At 44.2% G+C, this 10764-nt stretch overlaps 1 protein-coding gene across 3 annotated transcripts in view; it reads right to left on the bottom strand.

The window, feature by feature from the left end:
* PRRX2 (paired related homeobox 2) overlaps positions 1 to 10178 on the bottom strand; it is a 62796-nt gene extending 52618 nt beyond the window's left edge. For 2 of the 3 annotated variants that reach the window (XM_072632681.1, XM_072632683.1), the window contains exon 1: positions 9622 to 10062. In XM_072632681.1, coding sequence (XP_072488782.1) covers positions 9622 to 9910 — 289 coding nt within the window. In that variant the 5' untranslated portion in view covers positions 9911 to 10062. Of the gene's footprint in view, positions 1 to 9621 lie in introns of all 3 variants that reach the window. The other variant, XM_072632680.1, reaches the window with a different exon arrangement.
* Positions 10179 to 10764: the final 586 nt, after the last annotated feature.

Raw genomic sequence — 10764 nt, 5'->3', positions numbered from 1 at the left:
GCTGAGATTGCTGGCTTAAAAGTCATACCCTGATGTCACATTTTCCCTTCCTTAGCTTATCAAATCCTTCCCTCCTTCCCCTTCTCTCTTACCTCTTCCCACAAGACCTTCACCAAAAGAGAGGATGACTTCTCTCCAACCACATTTGGCTAAACAGGAAACTCCCCCAGTCCTCCCCTACTCACCACCTCACAAAAGGCACTTAACCCTTGGCCCCTACCTAATACAAATAGGTAATCTCATCTACTCTTTTATTAGTATTTATCCTATCACTGTTTTCTGGGTGTTCTCTCTAAGTTTATCCATGTGTTGATCCCCCAAGAAGGGATTCTTAGTAAGATAAGTGTTAGATTAGATGTCCTCTGCTTTGATGTCCCTTTCAGCTCACAGATTCTGGTATTCTATATCTTCAACTCCAAGAATTCTGGGGGAGGAAAGGGGAAGGTGTCTATGTAATTTTCTTCTTGAGAGAACCAACCAATCAGCCAACTAACAAGCACTGATTGGGTGTCTACTATGTGTCTGTGCTCTATGAACAAAGCAGAATTAAAATGGCACAAAGGAAACATAGGATGCGCAAATTTGGAGTAACCACCCAAATGTTCACACAGACTATCTGTGCCCAATCTGTGGTAGAACATTCTGAGCTCATATTGGTCTGATTGACCACAATTGGACACATTGAAGCTTCACTTTATCATGGTGTTGCCATTTTGGGCCTCTTTGAGAACGAAGCACAACAACCAACCATTATGTGTCAAGCATTGTGCTGAGCACTGGGGATACAAAAAACGAAAATTCCTACTCTCAAGGAGTGTACATGCTAAAAGGTGTGTGTGTGTGTGTGAGTGATATATGTATGTGGTATATGTGTACATGCTCTTGTGTTTGCATGTGTGTGTGTGTGTGTGTGTGTGTGTGTGTGTGTGTCTTGGGGAACTTACATTCCATACAAGAGGAAGACATGAGAGTAATAAGGGCAGAATAGAATCACAAAACAACCTGACTGAAAGGGATTATGGGAAGTATTTAGTCCAGGTCTCCTAATCTACAGCTTCAAAAAACTGAGACATAGGGGATGAAGCCACTTGCCCAAGGTTATACAGGGAGTTCAGCACAGGGCCTGGGCCTGGAGATCTTATTTTTCTGTCTACTATTGCTATACCATTTCCCATTTGCAGTTCCCAGCCTAGAGTTACATTAGTTGTACTTGAAGTAGAACAAGGGGACCAGGGTGGAGGAAGTCAGCCCCTCAGCTTGGGTCTGACTGATATCAACACCTACCAAGACTATAAGTATAGCGAACTTGCTTCTTACTACGTCCTTTCTGCTCTGGAGGAATATGACAATTTGTGAATGATGGAAAGGGATCAATCTACCTACAAGCACTCATTAAGCACAAACTATGTGCCAGTCACTAGGGATCCAAAGATAAAAATGATGATAGACTTATTTAGACACAGATGAGAACTCAGAAGTCATTGAGTTTAATCCCCTCATTTTACATTTGGAGAAACTGAGATCCAGATAGTTTCAGCAAATTGCCCAAAGTCACACAGGTAGTGAGGGGCAGAGTTGGTATTTAAACCCAGGTCCTCCAGAGCCAACATTCTTTCCATATTAATAGTACCCAGCATTTATATGTCATTCTAAATTTTGCAAAGTGCTGGTAGGTGCTATTACTAGGCCCATTTTGCAGATGAGGAACCTGAGGCAGAAAGCAGTTAAGCGATTTGCCCAGGATCACACAGCTAGTAAGTATTAGATTTGAACTCAGGCTTTCCTGACTCCAAGTCTAACACTCTACCCATGATAGAATGGAAAGGTATTTACCTGCTTTTCCATTCTATCATGTTGGAGCCCTTTCTTGCTGGTAATCTATCTAGTTTAGTCTAATCCCTTCTCTAATATCCCTCACAAGTGGTCATCTAGCCTCCTCTTGAAGGCCTCTAATCACAGGAAACTCAGTTCTAGTCAGTGGCCCCTTTCTTCTGTCAAGGGCCAAGATGAATAAGTCTGATCCTTCTACCTAACATCCCATCAAATGTACAAAGTCTACTATCATGACCCACTCAAGTCCATCTTCTTCTCCAGGCTAAACATCCTTTGCTTCTTCAACTGATCTTTGAATGACATGGTATCAAATCTGCTCATCCTAGTTGGCCTTCTCTAGGTGTTTCTGGGCTTTTCAGCATCTCCTCTAAAATGGGCAGTTCTAGGTAGGGCCCTGCAAATGTGGGCTGACTAGTGCAACCTTTAGAACTAGTGCATCTCCCTCCCTCTAATGGTCCATTAGAGCAAGTCCAAATCTCTTATGAACCTACTATTCAAAGCCCTCCCCAAATAAATACCATTCTTCCTATTATTAGGGCTCTAATTCCTTGAACAAACCCTCTACTATGGAACAGTCCCTTAACTGTCCCAGGTTCTCATCCTTCTTCAAGTCATGCTTATTCCTGATTCTGCCTTTGACTCCCTTTTCTCCTCATCCAAATTCTACACTCTCATCTCAAGAGTCACGTCCTGAAGTTTTTTCTCCTTGCTTACGCTGAGGGCTCTCTATTCCAAATGTCATGAAACAGCTAGTCTCTAGGTTACAATGTATCTCTTGGTGATACATTGTCTTTCTTGTACTGCCCTCCAGCTTCAACAATGGGAGTCTCATCAATTTAATTAAACTCAACACTTACTAAGCAACTATTGTGTACAAAGTCACCGAGCCAGGAGTAATGAAGACAAAAACTGAAACCTCCAAAGAGCTTCCATCCTTGTGTACGGCAGGGCTGTAATGTTTTCCATATTTCTGTGACAGTAACCAAGGAACTCCAGTAACTCTTTCTATATCCAGTAGAATCCCTTTTACAATGCCACACGATGCTGACACAGGACTGGACGTACAGTAGGTACTCAGTAAATATTTGCTATCTTGCTCCCTTCAAAACCAGCTCATCTTAAAAAAAAAAAAAAAGGCAGTCAAGAATGGAGATCCACTGGGAAATCTGCACAATCACCTTGGGTCACTTGGTTAAGCATTAAGTTGTTGTCATCAGAACAAAATCAGTTTTTAAAATCTCAGTGTAGCTAACATTTATACATCCAGTCATCCAAACTCCCAGGCCAAATCCTCCTCTCTCCACCCTACTTCAAACACATAATATATTCCCCCTTCACTTAACATCAGTTCTCAATTCTCTAGACCAGCATCAATCCCTTGCAGGGTCCCTCTCTGTCATTTATAACCAGCCTGTGGAAAGGAAGCATGAACCAAAGGACACAACAATATATTCAGATAGTTGAGTTCCTAATAATTACAGCACAATGATTTCTGGGGTTCAGGTAATCCTCTGAGGCAGCTGACCCAAATGATTTCCTGGGATGGTGTCAGTGTCACAAGCTGAACACTGTGCACGATGACTCCCAGGTTCTATGGGGCTCTTGTTAGCTTCACTCAAGTGTTAAGTTGGGTAGGGAGGCAAGATCTCACTCAAAACCAGATGCCGCATCTAAGCTGCAATATATTAAAAAAAAATAAAATGGAAAACACCCTTCCAGCTAATGAGTTAGCATTACACAGAAGCCATCCGCAAACATGAGGCTGAGTGAGCCACCATAAGGCAGATGGCTTAAGCCAACAGCATTGCTGTCTGTTTATCCCAACAAGTTTGTGTAGAGTTGCCCTGTAAGGGTCAGCTGCCAGTGGTATGTATGCTTCAGATCTCTAGTGTTCCATTGAGAAGAAATCTCAAATACACATATATCAGGCTCCTAGTTTTCTGAGTATTCAAACCTTGAGGGTTTTTGTCAATAGAAGGGGTAAGAATATTTACCCTATACTAGGTTTTAAAAAAAAAATTCAGCCTCTGACAACACTGACTTTATTCTGAGATTTTCTGGTAGGGTACGTGGCCTTTAGTAGTGCAGGGATTATGAAATCAGAGGTTTGGATACATACTAAAAGGGTAGGTTAAAAGGAAGTCATACTTTAAGTAACTGAAAAACCAATGATGGTGCTAGAAAATGGGTAACGAAACATACCTACCTCCTCATAGCACAGAAATGTGACAATGCTAGAGTACAGGGTTGTATACATGATTGAAAGCCCTCGTGGGATGGGATTGGGCTTTTTTCTTAATGATCTTTTATTTATTACAATAGAGTGTTCAATCTGGAGTGAGAAAGGAGGTCTTTATCAAGAAATGAATGTGATGTGAAAGATTTTTAAAAAGCATTAAAAGTTAAATTTACGCATTAAATGGATTTTTTTTTAAAAGTGCTCCAGATCAATAGATATTTTGTCTCTTGTTCAATCACCCCTTCTACCCTCTCTCCAAATTCTTACTTCTCCTACCCTTGGAGCTGGTATCCTACAGCAGATGCAGGACAGATTTTGCCCTCTGTGCCAAGCCAAAATAAGTGGAGGGTGGGGAAGTCAAATTTAAAATGAAAGTTATGTTGGAACTTCCCTGGCAGTAATGGTCACATGTGAACATCCATTTCGAAGACAAAAGGGTGTTTCACGTTTTCTTTCCCTCCTCTAGGGCTAGGACACAATCCACAAACTAGACTTTCCCTCATTGTCACTTTCACTTTTTTAACAAACTGGCTTGAAACCCCTAACTTGTAAGATGATAATCATGGTTAAAATGCCAGTCTCACATTGTCTATGGCATCCTCCGATTTTCATTTTTGCTCATTTCTTTCAATCACCAAGTAAGTACTATGTTCTGAGTTAATGGAAAATAGGTAGAAGTTTGGTGGTTGCTTTTTTCTCCCTCCCAAATGTCTGACAATCCTAGTGGAAAGAACAAATTTTGAGTCCTAGAGTTTTTTGAGTATAGGCAACAGAGAACTGAAAAATGGCAAGAGGGAATTCCATTTTAGCCAAAAAGTTTTAACCTTCCACTCTTGACTCTCTTTTATTTTTGTAGCATCCATGTAGTTTCTGCCCTGCCTACAGGAGGGAATCTTAAAGAAAAGCCCAGTTATTAATGTGGTTTCTTTTGTTGTAACTCATTGCGAAGGCAGTAACCCAAGGGTTTATTTTCTCAACGTGCTTGGCATATCTTAACGCCCCAGCTCAGACCTCAGAGTTTGATTTGGGAGGAATCCGAGCCCCTGGCTTGCTCTGACTCACTGAAGAAGCCGCTGCCTTTCCCTGCTATCTCTCTGAAAGGGGTGGGGGTGCCTGATGTCTGGGAAAACCACCCGCTGGAGACAAGCTGGGTCCACCTTGGCCTTTCAGAAACTCTGTCTTGGTCTCTCTCTGTCTCTGTCTCTTTCTCTCTGTTGTGATTCAGCTTGCTCTCTTCAAAAGATATCCATTTCTTCACTTTTTAGTATATCATATTCTCTCCTCCTCCATCTACTGCCCCCATTTTTTTAAAAGGGGGCACACATCACTTTTTCTCCAGATCTAGAAAATAGCTCCCTGATGCTTCGGGGAAACTAACTTACAAACATGTTGGACTCCTTTGGGAGTAGGCAGAGCATTTCCAAGGCCAAGGGGCCAGAAGGAAGTTGGAACATGTGGCCAAAGCTGGCTGGAAACCGAATCTTGGAGATCTGCCTGGTGCCTGCCTGGGCAACTTAATATTATCCTGAATATTTTTTAAGACCTGCCAGGTCATAGATAATGGTCTCAGAAAAGGGAGAGCAGTGGTCAATGGCATACTTAGCTTGGAACTGAAAAGGAAGTTAAAATCACAGAAAGAAATGATGTATTTTGAGGCAGGGATTTACAGGATCACAGCCCTAGAGAAGAGGTTTTTAACCAGGGGTCTGTGAACTTGTTTTTAAAAAATATTTCTATAACTATTTCAAGATCACTGTTTTCCATTGTAATCCTAAGTATTTTGTTTTCTGCACTTAAAAACATTATTCTGAGAAGGGATCAGAATGCCAATTAGGTCCATGGCCCCAAAAAAGGTTAAGAACCCCACGTCTAAAGCAAGGATCAGCAGACTATGGCTGAAGTTTTTGTGTAGCCTATGAGTTAAGAATGGTTTTCATATTTTAAAAACAATAAAATTTTATTTAAAAATAAAAAAAACATTCTTAGCCTGTGGGCTGTACAAAAACCAGCAGTGGGCCAGATTTGGGTTGCAGACAGTAATTTTCTGAGCTCTGGTCCAGAGCTCAAAGAGTCCTCAGAGGCCATATAAATCAACCTCCCTTATATTACAGATAAGGAAACTGAGGCACAGAAGTGAAGGAGAGCTATTCTTGGACCAGGAGTCCTCTCTTATTCTCCAAAAACTTCTACTAATTTAAGATATGACAAGTGGAATAAGCATCTTTGCTTTGCTGGGGGGATGCCACCCGCGTGATTTGAACAGGGCACTTTTGCTTCTGAGCTTCCTGAATCATGGTTGTGCACATGGAACCCAGATGCCCAGAAACCTTGACTTCCATGGATAGTCAATGACTTGCAGGGCTTTTCTCCCAAACTTCAGGCTCTTGGTTTGACTAATGTAATGATGCCTCCACTTGTCTCCCGAGAAATCTTGAGCCAGGAGCAGTAATATACTTCTGTCTCCTACCATGCTGGGGCTGTGACTGTGCTAATGGAGACCACCTTTTATTCCAGTCAAGGAGTCTTTTGGGGCATGACTTTCTAAGAATAGATAAGTTTTCTTCCCAAATCACTCAAGTTCCTTGCCTTTTTTCTCTCCATGCTTTCTTGGGTCTTTCATTCTTTTCCATCTCCTCCCTCCCTTCCCCTATTTCCCCAGTAGACCTAGTAAACTCGTAGGAAAGTGATGTTTTCCCACCATCTTGCACACCTGTCTTTTATATTGGAGGCACTTAAAAATGTCTGTCAAATAAATGAACGATGATACTCACACACACTATGTCTGTAGCACTTCACAGATTTTTGAGGCACCTTTATGGAAATTATATCATCATTCAAATTATCTGATTTAATCAACCCCTCTCTGCTTTCTCCCAGTTCTAGTGATTAGCATGTCCAGAGGTTAGCTTGTTCTTTGAGATAATATACGTCAAGTGCTAAACACAGTGCAGGCTTATGCCAGGGCACATAGTAGGTGCCATATTAACATTAGCTGCATTGTTGTTGTTATTATTTTCCCTGAACATATCCAATACAGTGGAATTGGTTTTTTAGCTAGCACTTCTACCTCGCCCCAATGGGGGAGTTACTCCCCATCATCCCGGAAAGACAACTGAATTCAATACAAACTTTCCAGAGCCTGGCTCCCTAAACTCCCTCTTGGAGAGAAAAAAAGGGCCCGTCGTTCTCTCTATGGAGAGTCACTGCTCCAGTTGTTTCCTCTGACTAGAGAGAGACAGGCTGGGGAAAGGAGACAGCTTGCTTCACCTTTGATTCATTAGGAATAACAAACCCGGCTGCCAAAAGCACTCTGGAGGGAGGAAGACTTGGCCAAATGGGGCTCTTTCTCTTCACAGAGAGATTAGGCATGGCCACAGCTTTGCCATTAATTACAGAGGCACTTTTTGATCGCTGCTTCCTGCTTGACCTTCTATGCAGGTTAAGCATCAGTTTTCTGTGGTCGTGTCTGTCTAAAAACAAAACAAAGCAAGGCAAAAAAAAAAATAAAAAATAAAAAGGCCAAACCATCACCCAACATGAAACCCCTAAAGCTCCTGGGAGTCTGATGCTGGAAGAAGAGAGTTGTGGCTTCACTCAGACTGGGGAACTTATTAGTCATTTTACAGATGCTGTGCTGTCCTAATTTCCTGGCAGGAACGATGCTGTGAAATATGAATATAGCCCTAACATGGAGAAGCTAACGATAGGAGAGGGGACTGAGTGACTTTTCTCCCACATTCACCAAGGGGGTAGTCATTGGGCAGCTCTGTAGGCAGCAGTTCCCTGACCAAGAAAGTTCCTGAGCAGACAGAGAAACCCATACCTTCAGGGTGTTTACAAGGGCTCTGTTACCTCTGCTTCTCCCAAGTCCCTTTTAATTTCCCTTACAATTTGAGGAGGTGCTGATACACTTTTAGATCTGGCCTTCTCCCCTTCTTTAACAACTGCAGGATAGGTGTCCTGGAAGCAACTTGGAATACAAATCTGAAGGGGGATAGGGGTTTTTTTACGAACTCGTTAAGAGTTTGGATTCTCTCTCCACTTTTCTCTACTGGATCTTTCAAGAGAAAGATGACTTCCCAGGAAATGGAAATGTGTAAAAATATTCTGGATCCTGAGAGTAAAGGAGTCTTAGTGCCTAGCCCTTAAATGCATACAGCTAGTATTTATACAGCGCATTAAGGTTTGCAAAGCACTTTGAACTTATTATCTCATGTAACCCTCACACTAATCCAATGAAGTAGATGCTATTATTACCCCATTTTCAGATGAGAAAACTGAGGCTGAAAGAAGGTAAATCACCCAGGATCACACTACAAGTAAACAAGCACCTGTGGCAACACTGGAATTCAGGTCTTCTTGATTTTAGGTCCAGGACTGCAATCTCCTGTGCTACCCCAACGGCTCTCCAGTTCTTCTAGCTAGAAATTTACTTTCCCACATTCCAGAAAGACAATTTGATTAAATCTAAACTCTCCAAACACCCAAGCAGAATAATCTCCCACCTCAATACATAAACAAGCCCATTATTTAGGTGAAAGTTGGGGGGTGGGGGGAGCTAGTCCTTGGCTCTCACCAGCAACTCACAGAAAGTCAATAATCCCCACCCGCCTTTGAGAAGTAGGAATAAAAACAATGCACATGTATACAGTGCTTTAAGATAATAAAGTTTTAGCGTTAGAAAGGACCTTGGAGATCACCTAGTCCAATGCCTTTATGCTATCGGTCCACAAGACATTTTCTTTAAAAAGAACCCTACAAAGTAGATAGTGTATTAGTATCTCCATTTTATAGAAGAAAAAACTGAGAATCAGAGAGGCAAAGGAACTTGCCCAAGATCACACAGCTAAGTGTCAGAGCCAGAGCCAGAATTCAGGTGTCCAGATTCAGAGTTTAGCGCTTTTTCCACTAAGATTTCCCTCATGCCAACACTCCCTCCACCTCCCCCAGTCTTGTCTAGGAAGTTTCATGTTGTTTTGTTTTTTTTCTTAAAAAGAAAAAAAAAATCAAAACCTCTCCGCCTAGATCTGCAAAGTCCCTTCCATGGGCTGACTCATTCTGCTCACCAGGGTCTTGCTTTCGCTGTTGTTTCATCTCTAGCACCCACTAATCCTCTGACATCCCTCTCCAACTCCCTCCTGAGGCCTTGGCATCACACCAGCACAGGTTTAGGGAGGGGGAAAAGTGAATAAAGTGAAGGTGTCCACCAGGCAGGACACTTGCTCTTAGCTGAATGACTCTCGGGGTCCCCTTTCGATTCATCCCAGGACCCCTACTGGCAAGGGATGGTGGGGAAAGGGTTGGGAGATAGGGGACTGAAATCTAGTCCGGGCTGGAGGCATCCTCAGCCTTCTGGTACGCATTAGAATTAAATGTTTCCCATTAGACGTCCTTGGTCCTCATTAGAGCGCTGCCGCCCTCCGCCCCTACCCAGGATGAGGGGTTTCCTAATGAGCTCATTTGGCTGGCGGGGCGGTGGGTGGGGAGGATCCCCTTCTCTTCTGCGGCTCCCGACCCCCTTCCTCCCACCAAGTGCCAGGGTCACTTACTGTCCTGGGGCGCCGCCTCGCTGCCGCTGCTCCCCCCGGACGGCTCCTGCAGCCCCCGGCTGCCGTCCCGGGGCTCGGCCCGGGGCTCGCGACCTCCGTTCCTGCCTGCGGCCGCCACCTCCTCCAGGTCCAAGAGGTGGCTGACGCTGAAGTTCTTCCTGGCCTGGGCGCAGTCCCCCGGCTCCAGGAGGCGGCCGCCCAGGGGCTGCTGCGGCCCGAACGCCTTGTCCATGCTAAAGGCGCCGGAGGTGGCGGCGGGGGCAGCGGCCGGGGCGCTGGGGCTATCCATGCCCCCGGCGGGCGGGCGAGCTCCGGCCACCCGGAGCCTCTCTCCGAAATACACTTTTGAAAAACTTCACTCCCAACTCTGCCCCCCTGCACCCCCTCACTTTTTCTAACTCTTGTTCCGCCTCGTGCTGACTCTGTGAGAAAACAAACTTTTTCTCTCTTTCCTCCTCTTTCTCCTCCTCTTTCTCCCTGAACTTGTTAAAAAACACAATCCCCTCTTTCCACACGCCCCTTCTCGAAGGGATCCTCTTTCCTTCGTCTCTCCCTCCTTCCTTTCCTCCTCCCCCTCCTTCTCCTCCTCCTCCTCACTCTAGTCCTCTCCCCTTCTCCAGTCCGTGGAGGGGCGGTGGGGGTTGGGGTGGGCGTGGGGTCAAAATAGGGGAGTCAAAACCCAAAGGTATAAAAAGAAGCTTTGGGAGTTGGGGGTATTGGAGGAGGAAAACAGTAATTGTTTTTCTTCCCTCACCGCCCCCAACACACACACACACACACACACACACACACACACACACACACACACACACACACACACACACACACACACACAGTCCCTCACTTCTGCCAGTTTCTTAGAGCTAACAGTGGTTGGGAAAGTTAAGAACTTCTATCAACAAGTGTCAGAGAATGTGTTTTCTTCTAGTTAGAAGACTGCAATGGATAGTAGTGGTGGGTGGATGGGGGTGTGTTTTTTCCTGTCCATCCCATCTGCAAATTCCTCTGGAAGTGGGGAACTGATGCAGAAGGTTAAGGGGGAGAATGCTTCATAACCCTCTTTCTCCCCCCTCCTCCAATGTTCTCCTGTCTTTCCAACTCTGCACCAACACAAGACCCCCACGGTGGAATGGCCCCAGAAGC

Source organism: Notamacropus eugenii, chromosome 1, assembly GCF_028372415.1.
Source record: "Notamacropus eugenii isolate mMacEug1 chromosome 1, mMacEug1.pri_v2, whole genome shotgun sequence".
Classification (NCBI taxonomy): domain Eukaryota; kingdom Metazoa; phylum Chordata; class Mammalia; order Diprotodontia; family Macropodidae; genus Notamacropus; species Notamacropus eugenii.
The sequence above is the reverse complement of the archived record's forward strand: the minus strand, read 5'-3'. Positions and strand labels throughout refer to the sequence as shown.